This window comes from Schistocerca serialis, chromosome 9 (assembly GCF_023864345.2).
Source record: "Schistocerca serialis cubense isolate TAMUIC-IGC-003099 chromosome 9, iqSchSeri2.2, whole genome shotgun sequence".
In the NCBI taxonomy this organism is placed as follows: domain Eukaryota; kingdom Metazoa; phylum Arthropoda; class Insecta; order Orthoptera; family Acrididae; genus Schistocerca; species Schistocerca serialis.
In genome coordinates, this window is record NC_064646.1 from 501169418 (window position 1) to 501193043 (window position 23626).

The 23626-nt window shown below is 41.4% G+C and overlaps 1 protein-coding gene across 1 annotated transcript in view; it reads left to right on the forward strand.

The window, feature by feature from the left end:
• Positions 1–22906, forward strand: part of LOC126419149 (origin recognition complex subunit 3) — a 136506-nt gene extending 113600 nt beyond the window's left edge. Inside the window, exons 11-13 of the mRNA XM_050086258.1 lie at positions 409–657; positions 20620–20825; positions 21928–22906. Coding sequence (XP_049942215.1) covers positions 409–657; positions 20620–20825; positions 21928–22033 — 561 coding nt within the window. The 3' untranslated portion in view covers positions 22034–22906. The remainder of the gene's footprint in view (positions 1–408; positions 658–20619; positions 20826–21927) is intronic.
• The last annotated feature ends 720 nt before the right edge of the window (positions 22907–23626 follow it).

The following is a 23626-nucleotide window of genomic DNA, read 5'->3' on the forward strand; positions in this document are numbered from 1 at the left end:
TCAAAGGCTATGTGCGAAGGGATTGACAACAAATGCTAATAAAATATAACTATCATTAAGAGCACCACCCTTAACTTGGAAATGAGAGCTAATTAGAGTTTTTCATTGTCATTTTTATTATCAGCATGGTCAATATCATTAAAAAACGTTTCTTTCGTCTCAGTTACATTTTCACTGTTGGCTTGTATCATCAAACTGAAGGTTCTTTTTCTAAATTTCCAATATGTTCTAGTTGTTATTGCCTGAGCTACAAACACACACAATTTTCTTTTGTGTATCACATAGTATGTGACATGCATTATAACAAATACTGTTGCCTACTTAAAATTATTTATATTTACATCTCTGGAAGCTAGTTTTTTCCTGATCTTAAGCAGATGCTAAAGAGTTTTCCATTTTCTCTTACAGCGGCTTTTAGAACTGAAAGAGCAGCAGTCTAATGATGAGGATGCGATGTCAAAATTTGAAGCAATTCGACAAAAACTCCTGGTGTACCTGACTGAAGATGCTTTTCCGGCACTCTTACAACCCCCGACCTCATTGCCTTTAGCAGAAGTAATCTTTTTCGATGATGTCGCGCGTGTTAAGTCACGCATCGTGGGGGCTCCTCGTGGGGCCATTCATTCAGCTCTTAGCAACCCGTCAGTCTATCTGGAGGTATGTTCCCTTTTTGTTTTTGCAGCTCAAAAGATGTAAATAGCTATCAAGTAAAAAGCTTGCAGACTTAAAGTATTGTTAAAAATGTAAAGACTGTGTTATTCAAAATAATCCTGTTCAGAGAGATCTCATTCCAAAATTGGATTGCTACTTTCTGTTTGTGTGAAGCATTTGTTACACATAAGTGGCTCAGTGGTAAAGTGCCACACTGCAGATTCAAAGGTCTCAGGCCCGATCCCCATCAGTCTCAGCATTTTTTGTGGGTTGATAACGCCTTTACCTTTTTGCGTCAACAAGATAGTGTCGGTGAGTGTCTGCAGGAGGAGAGGGAGAGTGTGCATGCATGCGTGCATGCATGCCTGCGCGCGTGCATGCGCGAGCACGTGCGTGTGTCACAGAGGCTCTTTTCTTCAAGTGGCGTTTGAGTTTACGTAAGAAAAGATTCACAGGAAGAAAAATCCAGTTTGTTTAAATGGAATTCTAAGAAGAGAAGATTTTTGCAAGAAGAGATATGTGAACTAGAACTCTGACAAACTTCCAGAGGTTTCTCAACGATACCTTCCAAGTCTTCAACCAGAATCCGTTATTATGGAGTCTTACTGTTATCAGTCCTACAATAATCGGAAGTCCATAGGCCAACTTACAATTTATTACAGCTGTACTGGGGTACAATAAAATTAAAATCATGCCAAAATGATTATCAGTTGCATAAGGCACCATTTATTATATGAAATAAGGACTGTTAAGCAGAAGAGACTAAATGCTACAAACAAGCAGTTATACCATTTGTATCGAATATTGATCTTAAATTAAATTTTGCTGCAGTATGAAGATGCAATTCTCTTTAGTATATACATGCCCACCAGCAAGTTAACAGGCTTAGAAATGCATTTTGTCTGCCGAGCTGAGTGAGCGACTGAGTTCAGGTCTGGCCTGTCTTTCTCGTGGGCCTCGGTTTAGGAGTACCGTGCAGGCAATACCAAGACCTCGATTGACCTAGGTTCGTAGAATTTTCTACAACTCTGTGTGGATGGAAGAAATGGGGTCCTGAGGACCGGTTTTTGTGTGTGTCATTGTCCAAAAGGTGACAAGGCCTGCCTGCCACACACTTCTTGCGGTCAAGTACAACTGCAGTGCATCTGATCTGTCCACGCTTGTTTCCTAACCCTGGATTTCCCAGTTAAAAATGCACTTTCTCCTGGATGAAAACACACTTTTACCGTGTTAAGTAACAGTTTATTTTCCATCGGAACTGCAAAACGTATCAATCGTTTGAATGGTTATGGTTTTACACACGGGCGTAGAATTTCCCAGTACTTTAGAAAACGAGACTCAGGGAAAAAGACATGTTTTGGAAATATCTTTGATGTGCAGCAGTAACATGTACACTGTATATTTTCGTATTACGAAAGTATACACTGGAATTCCAACAAACACCGCATGTTGCTTTCCAAATCATGGAAATTGAGATTGCGTTTTGTAAGCCAGTCATAGCTCGTGTCGTGTGATCTCACCAGCAGATGACACTGGATATTCAGAGCATAGGACACTTGATGTAGTCAGCCAACAGCAACATCACTGTTAAGTTGCACGAACACACAAATGGAAAGTTAATAGTTTAAATTAACACACATAGTGTTGCTACAAGAAAAGCAAAACTTTCACGTATAATATTGGTCTCTAAGCTGCAAAAGAAGCTATGATTTCGCATATAATGTTGATCTTTTTTGCGTGTGTTACACTGTAAGATATATCACACAAATGTGAAAGTAAAATTTCTAATATTGGCATAAATGTCTGATCTTCAGTATTCGAAATTCTTTTAAATGGCTCTTCATCAAAGAGTTGATTTTTAAATGAGAGTCAAACACTCTGTGGTATAAGAAATTCATGGTACATTCTCTCACATAGTTCAACTTACGTAAAAGGATATTTTCTTTGAAAGTAACACTTTTCAAACCACCATTTGCAATATTTTACCACAACCTGTTAGAAATAGGTTCGTTTCAGCAGTTGCCAGATAGCGCAGATAAAAGGCGACACTGCACTTGCGCAGCTACAATGACTTAGGAAGCCCGTATGTACCTACGTGTAAAACATTAAAAGATCAGATATCAAAGTGGTGGACAGTGGTACTCAGAGGCGGGAATAGGAAGTGAGCAGGATGGAGGGCTTTTTGAGGTGGCATTGTGCGTGTTGCTCAAGTCATTGATTGGGTTTGCGAATGATCAGTGTTGTTATAATTACTAGCGAAATCCATAGATTCAGACAACCAGAATGAAAATAAACAACTAACAGGTGACAAGATTACGTATTATCTTCTCAGTGTATCCAAGAAAATGAAATATTGACAGAAAAGTTTTGGCAAGATCGCTACACTAGTAAGAACCAGTTGTACAGTCCCCGGCTAGCAGCCGCTTAAGTTCGATTCTGAAAATAATGCAGAAAACGTGTTGTACAAACAAATAACAATGCCTAACTAGAGAATAATCGCGGGATAACTAAATTGGTGATTCTGGGAGGGTTAGTGAAGTTAATCAGCGAACAAATTTTGACAATGGTAGGTGTAGCTACAGAACTGGTGATGACAAGATCATTTGTTAGAACAAGTAAGGAGAAGAAATAGGGATGTCACACACATTATGGAAGAATAAGACGATTCCAAATTTATATAAAAATTTCTTAATACTACTTTTCGATCTCATGCTTGAGACACTGGTGCGTATGAATGAAATGTGGAACTATTTCATAACAAAAAACTTTTTGCTTGTAGTACGCCTAATAGGCATTTGATATTGGTACTTCATGAATTGTATTCTGTCATGTTATAAAAATGACCATTTGTGTCAAAACAGTCTCGTTTGTTTGGGGTGGGTTACAAAACTGCTGCAATATTAGAAAGGCCTATTTTGTTTTATCTAGCAGACAATGACAAAATAGATGTAATCAGATAGAGAAACCACACCAGTCTTGGGTATTATTTGTATTAATAGCTACTTCAGTACTACAAAATGACATTTCAATTTTTCACATAGCAACATGTTTGACGAACTTTGATGAGGTAACAGATTCTTTCGCAGAAAGGAAAGCACGTCATGTAAAACTGTAGCAAGATTAGAGAGAAAAAATGCTAGGAGCTAAGGATTGAATAATTGTGTACTTTCTTGCTTGTCTCTTGTCTTTATTGGTTTTATGTATCCTATATTTAATTTTATGTCACACAAAACAGCAAGTTATTAGCTAATAGGCAATAAAGAGTCCAGATTTTCTGAAGAGCTTGTTCTCCCAATTACAAATAATCCCATCTGCTATTAATTGCGAAATTTTTTATTTTTAAAAGGAGGGGTAGACTGTGAAACCGGCCAACTGGGAACAGGAGAGGCACCACAGGACATTTCAATTTCCACTGTCCTGAATATAATTTGATGGCATCAATTACAAAATGTACAAGTCACAATTCCACAGAGCAAAATATAGTGACGTGCGATAGAAGAATGCTGTATGAAGAAGCGTGGCACTGCACTTTGGCACACTGATGCGCAGAGCAGTCTTAGTTTTAGTGGGTAGTCTGCACGTGATCAGTGTTTACATTTAGTGATTTTGCTGTTTCCCCTTCATTTATTCTCACGTCAAATGAAAACAAAATGGATATATGTAGCTGGGAGCTATCAAGTGAATTAGAATACATTCACATAATTACGGAAGGCTGTTATTAGTTTTAGATTTTATTTTAGTATTATATTACTTTATATTATATTATTCTGACAGTCAAGCATTAATTGCATTGCAGAACAAAGAAGTTATTTTTGTCTGTTTGCTAAAGAAATATGACTTTAATTAACCTTTTCCGCAGAGGCAGTCAATCTATTTGAAACAAAATGTTTAATTCCACAGTACTGGCTAGTTTCAACTGTTGGCTGCATTTCAAGTGCACTTTTTCATCTTCTAGCACGTATGGCATTATTTCATAATAAAGAACCAAACATGATACAATACAGTACTGGTGCTCCAAGAAAATTTACATCCCGAAAACCACACTGGAAAGCTTAATATCAGTTTGAGGTCTACTTCATTGGGATTCTGGATATACAAATTTGAACTTTAAGTGTGTACATTTTAATATGGTTCTCGGAATTCCGATGCTCTGTCCACCATCAGTGGGATTTCAAAGGCTATGTGTGAAGGGACTGACAACAAATGCTAATAAAATATAACTATTATTAAGAGCACCACCCTTAACTTGGAAATGAGAGCTTGTCGCCACAAGGCGAACAGGAAGAGGAAGGTAGGAGCAGAGCATGTTGCATTTAAAAGCTCTCCATCCTGCTCACTTCCTATTCCCGCCTCGGAGTACCACTGTCCACCACTTCTACAACTACCTCCAAACGTCCCCCACACCCCCTCATAGCTGACAAACCTTGTCTCGCAGACCTACTACACTTACCCCACCCTCCAAAACTCCCTCCCACCACCACACAGAACCCAAAACTTAAACAGACCCGTAACACGGTCATGAACCTTTCCTGACCCTTAGTCCCACAGAAATATCAGTCATTTCCAAAGGCCTCACCTTTTGCTCCACTCCCAAATTCAACCATGCAGTACTAGTTAAAGACCTTCTCTCCTTCTCCTGGTCCCTACAGTGGAAACACTTTTTCGCCACCAACCTGACCAATCAGACTCAACCAGAGACCAATATTGAACCTTGCCTAACTCAGTTCACTCCTCCATCCAACTGTGATCCCCCCCCCCCCCCCCCCCCCACTGCCTCCAAACCACCCCCTGTTAACTTTCCAGAATTTCTTATCCTCGAACCTTGCCTCACCATCATTCCCCAAATCCCTCAACATGCATACTAACCTTACATCCGCAGAAAGAACCACAGTCCACCATCTAAAAACTGATCCCGATCTTATAATCCTACCTGCAGACAAAGGCTCCACCACCGTTGTTTTGAATCGCAAGGATTATGTGGCAGAAGGACTCCGTCAGCTGTCAGATACTTCCACCTACAAACCATGCCACAGTGATCCCATTCCAGCAATCCAGCAGGATCTCCAGTCACTACTCAAATCCTTAGGCATATCCCAGAACCTCTCCCCAGAGTCCATCTCTCTACTTACCCCTACCATTCCCCACACTCCCACCTTCTACATGCTTCCTAAAGTCCATAAACCCAACCACCCAGGACGCCCCATTGTGGCCGGTTACTGTGCCCCCACTGAGAGAATCTCTGCTCTCATAGACCAACACCTTCAACCTATTACCCAGAACCTATTCTCCTATATAAAAGATACCAATCATTTCCTCGACTGACTCTCCACAGTTCCTTTCCGTTTACGACACGGTGCCCTGCTCGTCACTATTGATGCCACCTCCCTGTACACTAACATTCATAATGCCCATGGCCTTACTGCTATCGAACACTAACTTTCCAGACGCCCTATGGATTAGAAACCAACAACCTCCTCCGTAGTCTCCATGACCTACTATATCCTCACCCACAATTACTTCTCCTTTGAAGGTTTTTACCTACAAACAAATCCGCGGTATGGCTATTCCGCGGTATGGCTATGGGCACCCGCATTGCAGCATCCTATACTAACTATTCATGGGCCATCTAGAGGAATCCTTCCTAAAAACCCAGAATCCTAAAGCCCTCACCTGGTTCAGATTCATTGATGACATCTTTGGCTATCTGGGTTGAAGGTGAGAACACCTTATTCACATTCCTCCAGAACCTCAACAACTTCTGCCCCATTTGCTTCACCTGGTCCTACTCAACCCAACAAGCCACCTTCCTAGATGTTGACATCCACCTCAGATATGGCTACATCTTACCTCCGTCCATATCAGACTTAGTAACCACCAGCAATACCTCCACTTCGACAGCTGCCACCCATTCCATACCAAGAAATCCCGTCCGTACAGCCTAGCCACCCACGGTTGTCACATCTGTAGTGATGAGCAGTCCTTCTCTAAATATACTGAAGGTATCACTGAAGCCTTCACTGTCCGTAATTATACTCCCATCCTTGTACAAAAACAAATCTCCTGTGCCTTATCTTTCCAGTCTCCCACCACTTCCCAAAGTCCCACAGTCCGGCCACAGAGGAGCAATCCCCTCGTAACTCGGTACCATCCAGGACTGGAATAACTGAATTACATTCTCCGCCAGGGTTTTGATTACCTCTCGTCGTGCCCTGAAATCATAAATGTCCTGCCCACTATCCTTCCCACCCCACCTACCGTGGTATTCCGCCTTCCACAGAACCTACACAATATACTCATCCATCCTTATGCAACCCCTCCTCCCAATCCCTTACCTCATGGCTCATACCCCTGTAATAGACCTAGATGCAAGACCTGTCCCATACATCCTCCTACTGCCACCTACTCCAGTCTGGTCACTAACATCACCTATCCCATCAAAGGCAGAGCTACCTGTGAAACCAGCCATGTGATTTACAGGCTAAGCTGCAACCACTGTGCTGTCTGTCCGCATGAATGGCCACCGACAAACTGTGACCAAAAAACAAGTGGACACGCTGCCAAACATGATACCCCTCATCTCAGTGACTGCTTCACAGCCTGTGCCATATGGATCCTTCCCACCAACACCAGCTTTTCTGAATTGCGCAGGTGGGAACTTTCGCTGCAATACATCCTACGTCCCGTAACCCTCCTGGCCTCAACCTTCGTTAGTCACTGTCCTCACCCATCCAGCCCCCCTCCCTTGTTGTTGTGAAGCATGCATAGTCTTTGTAAAGCCTTTGACACATTTGGTTGTTGGAAGAGGCTTGCATGAGTACTGTGTGTCATTGTTGTGTATGGCGCATTTCCTTCGCAATTTAAGTTATTTTCGTTTTTTCTCTCGTTTATGTTTCATTGTTGAAGTATTATTCTGCAGTAGCGGGATACAGTAATATCCTTTGTTAGAGTATTGGTTCTTACCAGTAAAAATTACAAAACCTGAAAACTAAAACAATGAAAATTCCCAGTAAAACATTCCCGGGTTTTTCCCGGATGAGAAATTCCCGGGTTTTCCCAGATCTCCCGGTTGTCCCGGGTCATATATACCCTGACTAAACACAAACAAATTGAGGCTAATGATTCCAAGACTCTCCCAGCTGCACCTCAGTTCCTTGTGGTATCGTTTACTGAAGGTGGTCAGGCCTTCACTATGGTTAAACCCTTTAATATTCATACAGGTGTTCATACAATTGGCAGCCCTGTGAAATCCTGTTCTCGTTTACACAATGGCACTTTACTTTTGGAGATGAATAACGATTATCAAGCATAATTACTTGCAGCTTCACTCCTCCACCGCTATCCTTTTTGTATCGAGGCCCAACAAAAGCTGAATTCTTAGTGTGGTCTGACCGTACATTGTGAACTCGATGTACTGCTACCATTGTCGATGTTACAACCACACTCAAATGTCCTGTCAAAACCCAAACAAATGTTTTACTTGTGGTAGGGATGCCCGCTAGGGGAATTGCCCACCATCTCTTCAATTACAGTGGTGACCATACAGCCTCATCCCAAAAAATGTCACATGTATCTTGATGAGCGGGCCATCCAGAAGACGCAGGAGATATGGGTCATGAAAAGAGTGCCTTACCCAGTCACTCGCAAGTTGCTGGATAGTTGGAAGAACTGAATTTTACCATCTAGCCCTTACAATACCGTTCTCGTTCCATGAAGGACTTAGCTGTGCAGACTTGGGACATCATATTCAGCACCACGTCCATAAAATTGCCCATTGTGACGGCAGCATTACCATCTCTTCCTCCAGCTGTGCAGCAAGCCACGAACTTTTGCTTCTGGTGGGAAAATCACCTGCTACACAGCCAGCAGGGCGGAAAGGGCAGAAGGAATACTCCCACGAAGACTTATGTCCCTCCAGCCAACAAACACCTGAATCTTCATCTGCAAACCACAAAGGCGCAAAGAAACCAAAAAAAGATAAATAACCTTCTCCTTCGCCGACTAAGAGATCCTATTCCATGGCGTCGCTGTGTGTTACCCTTACGTGGCTGGCCTCTGTTTCGCCAGTGCGCACCTCCAACCATTTCTCTCCCTTGCAATCAGCTGGTCAACCCAGTGAGAATGCCGACACCTCTGTAAATGTCATGGAGCAGGATCCTCCAGCCTGTGCGCCTTGTAGCAATCTGTCTTTGAGGGCTGGCACTCAGCAGCCGCTGAGCGACAACCCTTCATTTTTTCTCTCCCCCCATTTCCCTGTCATGACTCCCCTTTAATGGAACATTCACAGTGTCGTATCCAGCGAGGAGGAATTATGGTTACTCTTGGAATTGCAGCATCCACTTTTTTTCTGCCTCCAGGAAGCAAAATTGCATCCTCACAACCACTTTGATCTCTTGCATCTCTTTTCGGTCCACTTCAACCTTCCCCCTGAGGGCGGCATTCCATTTCATGGTGGAGTTATTCTGCTCATCTGGAATGACATTTGTAGTCAAATCATCTCACTGAATACCCCATGGCAAGCTGTTGCAGTCCTCATTTTTCCTTCTTCGCTTCACATTTTCTCTTTGTACCGTCTACATCCCTCCAACATTTGGTTTCCCCAGGGCGGAATTCCTCCAGCTTAATGGGCGACTCCCTCATCCCGTTTTGCTGCTTGGTTACTTTAATGCACACCAACCCCTTTGGGGCTCTTGGCAAACATATGAGAGAGGCGCCGCCCTCTTCGCTGACCTTATAAATCAACTTTGACCTCATCTGCCTTAACACTGAAGCACCCAAGTTTGCACTGCCCAGCTTGCCCATCATTTTGAGTGGTCCATTCTCTCTAACACATACTTGAGCGACCATTCCCCGTATGCTATCCTTTTGCTGATTCCTACACCACCTACATGTAAACCGAATTGGCAGCTTTCGAAGGGCGACTGTGGGGCTTTACTCCTCCCTGGAAACCTTTGACGAGCTACATATTCCCAGTTGTGATGACGAGGTACAACCGTTATCCTTACCGCCACAGAGCTCCCCCCCCCCCCCCCCCCCCTGCCTCCAGGGGATCAACAACTCTTTTGTGGATAGGTGCATGGGGAGCACAGGACCCCAAGCTAGTGCAACTCTCTTCTCTCTTTCGTTTCCCAGCTACATGCCTTCCTTTTCCACATCTCACCCTGTCCCCGATCCCCCCCCCCCCCCAACCCTTTTCTTTCCCCTTCCCCGCATCCCTTCCCTTCCCCTTCCCCCTCTCTTGAGGAGTTTGTTTTATGCCTACGTCCAGAGACGGACACTTGTGACTGTAAGACATAGTTTCTCTTCTTTTATCTCTATACTGGAAAGTCTCTGTCCTTACATTGTCCTTCTCTTTTCCTTGAGTCTACTCTTTACCTTCTTCTCTGCTGCGACATTTGAGAATTCTTCCCTTCTTTTTTTTTTTTTTTCCTGTGCGTGTCTTAAGGCCGACTCACGCGTTCCCACACGTAGCTCATGATGGGGTAATGCGTAATTCCCTGCCCCGGGTAGACAAGTAGGACACAGATCTACATCTACATCCATACTCTACAAGCCACCTGATGGTGTGTGGCAGAGGGTACCCTGAGTACCTCTATCGATTCTCCCTTCTATTCCAGTCTCATATTGTTTGTGGAAAGAAGGATTGTCGGTATGCTTCTGTGTGGGCTCTAATCTCTCTGATTTTATCCTCATGGTCTCTTCGCGAGATATACGTAGGAGGGAGCAATATACTGCTTGACTCTTCGGTGAAAGTATGTTCTCGAAACTTTAACAAAAGCCCGTACTGAGCTACTGAGCGTCTCTCCTGCAGAGTCTTCCACTGGAGTTTATCTATCATCTCCATAACGCTTTCGCCATTACTAAATGATACTGTAACGAAGCGCACTGCTCTCCGTTGGATCTTCTCTATCTCTTCTATCAACCCTATCTGGTACGAATCCCACACTGCTGAGCAGTATTCAAGCAGTGGGCGAACAAGCGTACTGTAACCTACTTCCTTTGTTTTCAGATTGCATTTCCTTAGGATTCTTCCAATGAATCTCAGTCTGGCATCTGCTTTACCGACGATCAACTTCATATGATCATTCCATTTTAAATCACTCCTAATGTGTACTCCCAGATAATTTATGGAATTAACTGCTTCCAGTTGCTGACCTGCTATTTTGTATCTATCTTTCTATGTATTCGCAGCACATTACACTTGTCTACATTGAGATTCAATTGCCATTCCCTGCACCATGCACAATTCGCTGCAGATCCTCCTGCATTTCAGTACAATTTTCCATTGTTACAACCTCTCGATACACCACAGCATCATCTGCAAAAAGCCTCAGTGAACTTCCGATGTCATCCACGAGGTCCTATGACACTCCCCTGCAGCACACCTGAAATCACTCTTAGTTCGGAAGACTTCTCTCCATTGAGAATGACATGCTGCGTTCTGTTATCTAGGAACTCTTCAATCCAATCACACAATTGGTCTGATAGTCCATATGCTCTTACTTTGTTCATTAAACGACTGTGGGGAACTGTATCGAACGCCTTGCGGAAGTCTAGAAACACAGCATCTACCTGTGAACCCGTGTCTATGCCCCTCTGAGTCTCGTGGACGAATAGTGCGAGCTGGGTTTCACATGACACATAAATACCCCCTGGTAAAGGCCAGGCCCAGGGAGGGGTGATTACCCGAGCTGGTACCTTCCGAATGTGCCGATTGGTCCCTCCATCCTTTCCTAGGGAGATGTGACCTGAGGTGTGGACAGTCACCTAATGTGGGAGTGACCTCAGAGAGGGCCCCCACTGGGAAGTAATGCACCATCAGAGACGTCGGTAATCTTGGGGGATACTTTCACAATGGTTTCTTCTACTTCTACTTCTGTGATGTCTGCCCACAAGAGAAAGTTAGATGAGTCTCAGCCACGGACAATTCTTCCATCAGTGCTAAAGTTCCTAATTGTTTCTTAGTCTGACGAAGGTCAAGACTTCTCCACAGTCAACCCTTTCATTATCCAGAAAGGTGTCAACACAGTTGAAGGTCCTGTAAAGTCTTGTTCCCAGTTACAAAATAGCACCTGGTTAGAAAGAGACAGTGCCCTCTAGATACATAAATTGCTTCCAACTACACTGCTACACACGTTCCCAGTCAGGGTGGAAGTGCACCATACTTAAATTCATTGTGCTGGATGATTTACACAAGATCACTCGACGGATTATCAACTGAGGACATTCAAAATTTCTTGTCTGATTAGGGCATAGCAGTCGTACATCGAGTCATGAAGAAGGTTGAAAAAGAATTCGTACCGACCCGCACTCTCTTCTTGACATTTGACAGAGTTCAACTACCATCGAACATTAAGGCGGGATATGAGATAATTTCAGTTCGCCCTTACATCCCCAACCCTATGCATTGCTATCGGTGTCAGCAGTTTAATTATGCCAGCCAGTCGTGTTCCAATACAGCCAAATGCATAACCTGTGGCAGCGATGCCCATGAGGGTGATTGTCGACCTCCATCCCCTCGATGCATCAACTGTTTGGGTGACCAAGCAGCCTCCTCCAGAGATTGGCCTATTTTTAAAGATGAACAAATTATTCAGGAAGCTAGAGTGAAGGAAAAGGTGTCTTACTTTGCTGCTTGTAAGTTATTTGTCAGTAGATAGCCACTGTGCTCCCAGTGGGTAAATATAGCACTGTCCTTGCCTCTCCTCGAACTACTAAGGAGGTAGCCATGCGATCTCACCTTTAGCGCCACAGTTGTCAGATTGGCCAGCCCATTATCCCCACTATCGTCTGCTCACTCTAAGAGTCAACCTTCATTGGTTCCTGCTAAATCACGGTCCCCAAAATTGGACGCCCAGACTTCCAATAAAGAGCCTTCTCATGAAGATCTTTCACATACCCTGATCTCACAACCATTGACTCCTCCCTCATCTCAACGTCCTGCTTCCAAGAAGGCTCATAAGAAACAAAGTTCCTCTCCTTCCCTACCACGGCGTCTCTCTTTTGCAGCACCACCCAGTGGTAGCCACCCTCGGCCGTCTTCCGTTTCGCCAAGACCCACCACTGGCAGCCTATCAACCAGCCAATCACTGGGACCCGAACAACCTACGGATCAGGATCTTCTGCCTTTGGCTGAATGTCGTTCCACACTGTCAGCCACCGGCTATCAGTGGTCTTTGAGTTGATGGCAACTGTGGTGAGATTTTCCCCTTTTCTGTCCACCCTATGTCCATTATCCATTGGAATATCTGTGGAATTCGCTCCATTGGAATGAATTGTTGATCCTCTAATGATCCTACTCCCAGGTTATCTTCGGTCCATGTCCCCATGATCACTTTGTCATCCCTCATTTCCAATCAATCTGGTTTGATCTCCTGTCTGTTGATGGTGCTCCGGCACACGGGGGCTAGAGATTCTTCTCCATGATACTATCCATTGTCACCCAATCCCCTTAAACAGTTCCTTCCAAGCTGTCGCTGTATGTCTTTCCCTTTCTGGATACACCTTCTCCCTTTGTACCATATCGATTCTGTTGTCCACACCAATGGCAAGAGCCAATCTTCTTCATCTTCTTGGTCAGCTACAACACTGCCCCCACCCCCCACCCCCTCTCCCGCCCTATTTCCTCGCATTTCACCTTTACTGCACCGTATCCCGGTCCTTGGTGGACTGAAGTGTGGCAAGATGCAATTCACGGGCAGAGGTGTGGTCTCCGCATTTTTCACCATCATCCTACAATGTAGAACTGCATTCGTTATAGACAGTTGCGTGCACAGTATCGTTGCGTTCTTCATTATAGCAAAAAATTCAGCTGGATTTCATTTATTGCTTCTATTAACAGTTGCACTCCCTCTTCCATTGTGTTGGCTGACCTCTGACAACTCTCCGGGACCAAGATCCAGTCCCAAATTTCTAGTGTGACCTTAGGAGATGTTGTTGTGGACCCCATTACTGTCTCCAACACCTTGGGCTGCATTTTGTGAAGATTTGAAGCTCCACCCACTATCACCCTGCGTTCCTCCATAGGAAAAGAGTGGAGGAGGCTCGGGTGGCACCCTTCTCTTTTCAGAATCCTGAATGCTAAAATGACGCTTTTACTATGAGGGAGCTAGATCATGCTCTCATTTCATCCTGATGTTCTGCCCAAGGGCCGGACAGTGTTCACATTCAGATGCTACAGCAGCTCTCTCTTGCAGGCAAGCATTTTCTCCTTCATACATACAGTCGACTCTGGGTAGATGACATGTTTCCCAGGTGCTGGTGTGGAGACATAGCTAAGGCTGATAAGGACAAACACCTTCTTTCTAGCTACTGCCCCATTTCTCTCACCAGATGTAATTGCAAGGTGATGAAACATATAATTAATGTCCTGGCTGGTATGGTGGCTTGAGTCTCGCAATTTACTAACCACTGCACAATGTGGATTTTGAGCACACTGTTCTGCAACTGACCGTCTCGTCACTTTGTGTTCCATTTCATGAATGGTTTTCTGTGGAAACACCAGACTGCAGCCGTGTTTTTCGAATTGGAGAAAGCCTGTGACACCTGCAGGGGAACTGGCATACAGAGTTTTCAAGTTACATGTAGGTTCTGCCTTGTGGGGCACCTTTGTCCAGGAAAGCGGGGTGCTTCATAGCTCCGTTCTGAATGTTGTCCTCTTTGCTATTGCCATTAACCCTATTATGGCCTGTCTCCAGGTGGGTATCTCTGGCTCTCTCTTTGTTGACAATTTTGGAGTCTGTTGTAGTTCTCCATAGACTCGTCTCCTTCAGCAGTATCTTCAGCAATGTCTCAATTGGCTTTACTTGTGGAGCATCGACAACGGCTTTTTCTTTTCCACTGATAAAACTTTGTATGAATTTCTGGTGGCATGATGGGTTTATTCCACTGTCTTTACATCTTGGGCATGTTGCTCTTCTTCCGTTCACTGAAACTACGAAATTCCTGGGGATCATACTTGATAGGAAACTTTCTTTATCTTCCCACGTGTTTTACCTGGTCACCCACTGTACCTGGCCACCCACTGTACCCGGTCCTTCAGTGTCCTTGTGTCCTCAGCGGTTCTTCCTGGGGAGAAGACCTGACCACCCTCCTCCATTTGTACCGATCCCTCGCCTGTTCACAGGTAGACTACAGGTATTTCATTTATGCATCTGCATGTCCATCCATCTTACATAGTTTAAATACAGTACAGCATTGTGGCATACATTTGGCCACTGGCACCTTTTGAACTAGCCCGGTTTAGAGTCTGTATGCAGAAGCTGCCGAACCACTGCTGTCATACTGACGTCATATTCTCTACAGCAGGTATGTATGCCATTTGTCTGCTATGTCCGGCCACCCATCTGTGCCACCTCCTTCGATGACCCCTTTGACTGCTAGTATGGAGCGTGTCCTTCGTCTCTGTTATCTCCTGGAGTTCCTGTTTGGCTATTGCTACTGCAGCTTAACCACATGTTATCTGCTGCTTTCCCAGTGGGTGTGAGCCTTCATCTATTGGTGTAAGTTTCTCGATCTTTGCACGGAACTTAGCGATAGTTCTTATGTATACACTGATGGCTCTCAGACTGACCATGATGTTGGATGTGGTTTCCCCATTGGCACTGACTATTTTCGGTGTCAGCTTCTGGAACACTGCTCAGTATTTACAGCAGAGCTCTTCACCCTGTATCAGGCCACACAGTACATCCGGTGACACAGGCTTATCAATTGTGCCATCTGCTAGATTCTCTCGGTGCCCTTAAGAGCCCATGTGTGCTGTATGCAGTCCATCCCATATTGCAGTGTGTCCAAGAAAGCTTCCATTTGCTCAGTCTTGAGGGAGCCACTGTGATGTTTATGTGGATCCCTGGTCATGTTGGTTTGATGGGAAACGAGGCTGCTGATGCTGCTGCCAAGACTGCAGTCCTCCTAACTCGGTCACTAGTTCTTCCATTCCTTCTTATGATCTCCGTGTTGTTAGCAGGTGGCATCACTTTGGTATCACCACTGGTCTTCCCTTCATAGGAATAAGCTCTTGGGGATTAAACCTTTCCCAGCTGCTTGGCCAACCTCCTCTCAGCCCTCTTACCGCGAGGAGATCATCTTAGCAAGGTTGCATATTGGGCACTATCTTTTTAGCCATCACCATGTGTTAAGTGGTGATCGGCCACTGCTTTGTGCTCATTATAATCAATCTTTGACAGTTCACCATTTCCTGACTCAAAGTCCTTTTTTTAATCACTTGCTTCTTTCTACTGTATGTTTGCTGTCTGAGGTGTCGTCCATTTTAGCAGACGGTGCTTGAGCTGTTGACTGTGTTTGACTTTTTATCCATCGTACCAGTATGGGAAAGGACATCTAATATTTAATTCAGGACCTCCATTGTCTCTACGGCATATTTTGCAGGTCTTTCTCCAAGACAAAGACCATGTGTTTAACAGTCTTTCCTTCTGTTGGGCTTAACGTGTAGTCGCTTTTAACAATTTTTTTGTCTTAGTGTTCTAATGTTCTGACATGGGTACTTATGAACCTAGTTATTTTAGCACCCTAAAACAAAATAAAAAACAAACAAAACAAAACCTATCTGCTACTTAAGATACTCAGAGGCAAGCATGCTAAAGTATCTGTAGCTATTATTGGCATAATATTACACTGCTGTGAAGATGAAGTCCGAAGATGAAAGCAAATGAAATTTTCAACATTAAAAAACAACTTCAAAAGAAAACATTTTCATAATGCCCCAAAAGGCAATTGACTGCATAATTAGCTGAATACAAAAGTCTACTTTAAATTACTACTCTTTAACTTGTAACTGTTCCACAGAAACACAAACTTGTTTATGTAAAGCAGCTTCCTCCAAAAGATGAAGATTACTTTAACTGCTCTGTGAATCTGTATAATGATGCCAGTTTATCCAGACACTTGCACTGATCCCCAATGACAGTGAAATACCACATGCCTGAATTATCTAGAAAGAGACACTCCTGACACTCAGACAATAACACGATAAAGAAATAATTGTGAAAAGGATATTTATCGTAACATGTTGTTGTAATGACTCCGTTAGTGATCAAGGGAAGAACATTTTCATTTGCATGCATTATCACTGCTATCTGTTCCAACAGTCTCTTCCGTTTAGAAGTACACGTCTAACACTCCAATCAGCTGGCAGTCATCTCCTAAATAGACAGGTCTATACATGTTTAAGCAGTTTACCTAAATTTTCTTTAAAATTCATGTTCCCAGGAAATGAAAATTGTTTTAAATTTTAAGGGCTTGTTCGAAGCTGGCAGCACCCCATAGTAAACAGTTAGTTGCCTCAACACCAACTGGTATTAGCTGTGTGCATAGTTGTGGTGAATAAACACAATAAAAATTGGCCCTTCTTTTAATCATAATATGCTGCAGATCCCTCAGATGGAAAGACTTTGCACAACTGTTGGAAGAAAGCACAGTTAAAATCTGTTACAAGAAAGAGAGCAGAAATCATTCATGAAAGTACCTTTTAATATGTATCTGTTGAACAATATTAAAAGCTTATTCTGAGTTCAAGCATAGTGAGGTATCTTGAACAGAATGGCAGGTAGGTTGGCAGTAGATAGATTTATTCATCTCATAACATACAATTTCAAATCATTGTTGATTTGATGTGTTGGCGACATATCAGCATTTTCTTATATTATGTTATGTTCATTACTGAGATGTTTCTATGTAGTTCCATGTTACAGTTTCCAGTATGCAAAAGTAAATGTATAATTTCCTTGTTCATACTGTAAACTATCCTCAAAGAAGTTGTCAGTGGAATAGTAACTCTTTTCCGCCAGACAGGTATAGAGTGATCTTTTCAGTGAAACTAAATCCTTGATATGACTGCCTTTTTCTTTTATTGTAAATTTTTAATCCATATACTCTGGTGTTTGAGCACTGAGTTTTAATGATGTGTTGAAAGTATAAAATTCTCTCTGTGATGATTGCTGCAGTTGTGGTCGAAATCGAAAGAGTTAAGTGTATGTTGACTTTTATACAAGAACAACAATAAATCGTGTGTAAAGGGAAGGAATAGAGAGTGTGGTCGACATGATGCCCACTATTTGGCTACACATGTTCCAAATTGTGATATTATGAGTCTCATGACATTTGCTGAATTTCCCCACAACAAGATCATGCCGTAATGGATAACTCACTCAAAGCAAAAGTTATAGACTAACTTTCCGATGTCTAAGATTGTGACACCTGACAAAATATACATCGCAAAAGCTAGGCTGTTAAGTTCGTTTGCTAACCAGTTTGTATGTACCTTCCAATTTAAATTTTTACCAAGTTTTAGGGATACGGACTGCATGTGGTTTGCTTCTGTGATATCCTCATTATTGCAAGTTACCTTTATTTCACTTCGTTCTAACAATTTAGCTTCAAATTGTATCCTTTTGGTTTTAGTTACATTTAGTTTCAGTCCCTTTTGATAAAACCAAGATTGAAATTTCTCTGAAGTATTTATGATACTTTCTGGAATTCTTTCCGGCACCTCATTTCCAATTAGAAGTGATTTCTCATCATCAAGTAAAACTGAATTAACGCCAGTAGCAAGTGGTAGGTCATTTATGTAGAAAAGGAACAGGTGGGGATCTGATAATGAACTGTGTGGGAATCCTTGGACAATACTTTTCTGTTTTGAGAAGTAATTTCTTTAATTTGAAGTTGTAATTAATCTATCTGTTAAGAAAGAGATGAACCATTGTAAAGCAGTGTCACTGGTTCCATAGATCAAGTAATTTGTATAAAAGTAACAAGAGACTCACGGAATCGAAAGCCTGTGTTAGATGTACCTGTGACGTTTCTACCCTTATCTAGTGAGGAGCATATCTTTTCAGTAAACTCTTTGAATGAATTTACATTGCTTTTTCCGTCTTGGAATCTGAACTGGTTTGTAAAAATTATGTCATTTACTGTAAGAAATTTTTGAATTTGTTTTGCTGCAACCTTTTCAAACATTTTAGAAAGTACTGACAGAAGAGAGATAGGGCGGTAATTCCCCATACCTCCTGATGATCACTTTTTGAATAGTGATTGTATATTGTAATACATTTGGAAAACATCCTTGCTCAAAAGATTGGTTTATGATAACTGGCAGTGATTGTGAAATGGCATTAGAAGCTCTCTTGATTATAGATGTGGGTATTTCATACTACCCAAATGAGGTTTTGTTTTTTAAAGCAAAAATTTCAATTTCTATGGCCCATTAGGCAGTTTTTTTTTTAATCTCCGAACTGTTTGAAAGATGTGTTCGGGTTGTTTCTCAAGCATATGAAATTCACATTGTCTTGATAGGCTTCTATATCTACATTCAACCTTACTATATTTAAGAAGAATTCATTTAGACAACTTGGCTCTGAAGAGAGACACACATTGAAAGAAGACTGCCTCATATCATCAGCTGTGGGACTGAGTTCTCTGTGAGATATGGACAAAACACCACATTTGCATCTCACCCTCTCGTGCACACACATGACTGATGTCATTTGCAGATGCCAATACTAGACTGCAATTGTGGCGAGCATCGAGCTCGGTTTGCGTTAGTATCAGAAGTACAGAAGAGATGTGGGCTGGAGAAAGGGGATGGGGGGAGGGGCGGGGGGGGGGGGGGCATAGGAGGGTAGGGATGGGGAACGGCGTTGCAGTGCTGCTTGTGGGAGCATGTGAGTGGGTTGCTAGGTTCAGCATTAGGAGGCTGTGCTATGGTGGCAAAAGAGGAGAGAGGAAAAACGGAGAAGGGGAAGGAAAAACTGTACAGTCATGCCGGTTGGACAGAGGGTGTATGTGACAGACTGGAGTGGGAGTGCACTATTGCCTTAGATAACTGCTATCCATCAGCACTACAAGAAAAAATCATGACACCACCTCAAGAGACTGTTCATACTCTTCCTCTTGTACTCTCACTATGAACTATCACCATCTAGCACCACTACTAGAAAAGTGAATGTATGTGTTTGTTTAAATCTGATGAAGGACTTAGGCTGATAGCTTCTTTAAATGTGCCTCTCTGCCACTCAGTGCCTCCTCTATCTGCTGAGTAGCAATCTATCCTATTTTATATTGTTGTATTTTCTGTTGTTGGTTTTTAACTCAGTCATTTGAGATAAAATAAGTTTTATCTTCATCTTATCAATTTTGTTCCTACTGCAACACATATTCCCAGACTCGCTTAATGAGTCATATCAAATATGACAATCGTGGAATTTTTCTCTCTGGGATGAATTTTTACGAGTGCTCATGATGGGAAGTTTCCTCTGCAATGCACTCCACAGTGATTCGTGGCATGCCAGAGTAGGTGTAGTATTTCTCTCTCCAAGAGGGTTTAAATAATGTTTTAATCAGTACACTGGTAAAAGAAGCCAGAGAGAGAGAGAGAGAGAGAGAGAGAGAGAGAGAGAGAGAGAGAGAGAGAGACTCGGGTGTTCCTGTGGGTTGATCATCGAAATATTGTGCATATAATGGAAACAACAGTTCAACTGAACACCCAGAAATACAACATTAATCCTTCTGATTCGTTTTCCTCTTTGTTTGTGAAGTAATTTTTGGTAAAAGGAATGAGCTTAGTACAGTTTTTTGTTAGAAATCGTTGTGATAAGTACAGCATACTTAATTTTTTAGTTACATCAGTTGTTTTAAATTCTACAGCATTCAGAAGATTTCTTAAAATATTTAAATATTTAGAAACATTTAACATTGTTTATTTGGAGCTGTGATGCATTCCATAGCTTAATGTTTCTGCAAAGCAACTGATAACTATGTGCCAATCATGATGATTGTAACTGTTTTATATATGTTAGGGCAGACCATTACAACATGTTTTTGATGCAAGATTTTTTTCACGATTATGATGAAGACTGTAATATTCACTTTTATTTTTTATGCTTAGAGTTTATATTTATAAGTTTATCATTACTTACACATTGCAGTATATATAGTAACACACTTTTATGATTACAGTGTGACTGCTGTAAGATTTCAGAGCCAGGAACTATTCTGCCATCTATGGTTGACCTTTGCATCGCATTTAAGCTACACTTGGAAAGTGGGCGTTTCATTTCACTTGCTGATTGGCTTCAGGGTTTTGCAGCTGTAGCAAATCCTGCAGAAGATTGTGATGATGGTGATGAAGACAGCCCTAACTCAAATATTGATCCTCATATACAGTATCCTTTCACTAAAAAATTTCATTTGTTACATTGATTATTCATTTATTCAATTTTTACAAATTATTTTGTCTTTACTGTGTTAAATTAAGCAGTAGCTTTACAAATGCTCACCTCATACTTCTTGTGTACGATGAATTTGAAACAAGATTTTAATACAGCCCCAGAAAAGTGCTGTCAAAAATTTCTCTTGTAGTGGCCAGTAACCTGAAAGGAAATTGCTCATCCTTTGATACTTTCCTAACACATTACTTTTTGGCAAAGTTTTGCACAACTATCCGTTTATGTACTTGTTTTCTCAGTAAATGTGTTGTGATTCTATGTAATTTGGGACAAATTTTGTTGCTTTGGCACATTGTAAAGAAAGGAGATTGTGTGTGTGCAATTATTTTTCCTTCCATTCAAGTTTATTGATGATTCAGCCAGCCAGACTTTGAAAGGGTAATTCCACGACTCGAATGAAAGTCGTAAATGTTTCAAAGACCTATGACAGAGACTTCAAATCTGCCTTACTTGAACACATAACATAATGCAACTCTGCCATAGGTTGTGTTGACACCAAAGCTGGAGTTTTATTGTATCTTTTCTGTAGACTGCTATCAGAGTTGCATAGAGGATGTTACAGCCCTTAACTTCCATGTTGTAATTGCTCTTGAACTGTTCCTCTTTCACCAAATCTACACGGTATTTTCCAGGCATATTTGTCATTGAATATGGTCCCTACTGATGACATACATGATATTCCAGTTCTGTGATTATATCTTGAACAACTCTATGTTCAAAATATAGGAAATTTGTCATTTGTTGCACATATTTGGTTGTTTGCTGTAACCAGTTTGTTGACCAATCTCATGTCCTTGTCTGAGGTAGCAGAATGAGGGTGGGTTTTTGTGCGATAGCTCTCAGTGTAGCCACTTTCATACAAAATGAGATATATGTTGTAGAGTAATATTCATAATAAATGAATAAAGTTTCAGAATGTAATGGCTCTTATTCTGTACTCTCTCTTGGTTGTGAAAATTTGTATGCAACAAATCTGTTATGTTTCTGCAATGAAATATGAGCTTTATTTATTGATTATTTTTCCTTAGTGAAATTACAGAGCCCGATTTACTCAAGCTGTAAATGAACTTCAGTTACTTGGATTTATACGAACCACCAAAAGGAAAATGGACCATGTTGCAAGACTGACGTGGGGTAGCTGCTAAGAGCTGTGCTCAGTAATCAACAGTTGGCTTTCACTTTTTATGAGAGCATCTACACACACTGAGAGACAGAATGCTGTTTGTTTTCTGTACCAGTGAAAATAGAGGTTAATAGGGATGTAGTATGTGTATTACAAGATGTGTGTTGCAAGGATAACTGTTGTAGAACCTCATGGAGAGAAAAAAAAATTCTATTTTTATTTGTCAAAAACATTTCCACCTAAACCTTTCAACAATGTAAATGAACAGAAATAGGAGATGCACACTTCTGTATGATACTAATGTTTCCCATTGTTTTTGTTCTCACTTAACCAGAAATAATAAGAATAAAAGTTGGGAGATAACAATTTGTAATTAAGTTTTTCTGACTTTTTCCATGGTAATTCTGACCTGCACTAAATTTTATAAAATGTAAAGGACAATGAATGCATCAGACTATATGCTGAGTGTATTGTGCAGCCTTATCAGTGCATCATTTATACTGGATATCCCAGTTTTTCTATTTTTTGCTTTTGTCTTAAACCACAATACATTAACATGACAGCAATATTCAATTTGTAACTGATCTCTATGGGCAGTTAATCGTGGTAGATTTTTCAGCAGCATTAGAATCCAACTTTGACCATAATGAATGTTACTGATTTTGAGCAAATTAATTGCGAAAAATCTGATTCTGCCTTAACACCAAACAGAATGTGTGGTCTGTCATTTGTGCCAAAGACTTTTCTCAAAGAATATTATAGCACTACATTTACTACTGTTCGTATTTTCTAATAATCACATATGTGTGTGGAATATATTACTTTTATGAACTTAGTGCATTGTAAAATATTTCATAAATATAAAAGATCTGATAAAAAGAAATGAGATTAAGCATCTACTTGTTGTCTTTTTTGCCTTGAATAGTGTCTTTTGCACTGTGAGTTTCATCAGAATTCTTCAACTCGATGACAGTAGACAATCGGTTCATTGCAGGCGGATTCTTGGGCTCTACCAGAGATTGTTGAGTAAAAGTAACAACATTGAGGAAATAATACTGACTTTACAAATTTGAATACATTGAAAATATGTTGAATTAGTGATAGCTGCCTTCAAAGTAGGGCTGTTTTAGTCCACATACATCTGCATCTCGTTTTCTGTGCACCATGGCAGGAACTATAAAGTTTCTGCCTTTAAGATCATATGTGTAGTAAAGTGATCATCCATTGCCTCTGAGTAGATTGATGTTTATGGAGCTAGAAACATTATGCACTTACACACCATGACAGTTAGTTCACTAATAATACAAGTAGTCATGTTCCATTTCTGTTGGACCATGTATAAAAATTTAGGTGGGCATAATATTTATTTAACTTTTCCAAAACATTTGAAAACATTGTTTTCAACCATACAGGTGCTGTGTGAGAATGTAGTGCAGGGCACCATCTTGTGAATTAACATTTACATATTTTTATTATGTTAATTTGTATCCTCCATACAAAAAGTTGAATTGCAAGTCTTGTACTTTGTCAGGTGTTTTTGACTGGGCAAAAGTAAGATGACATAACAAGAGAATATCAGCAAAAGTAAAACACTTTTCTTTGAAATTGTCATCTA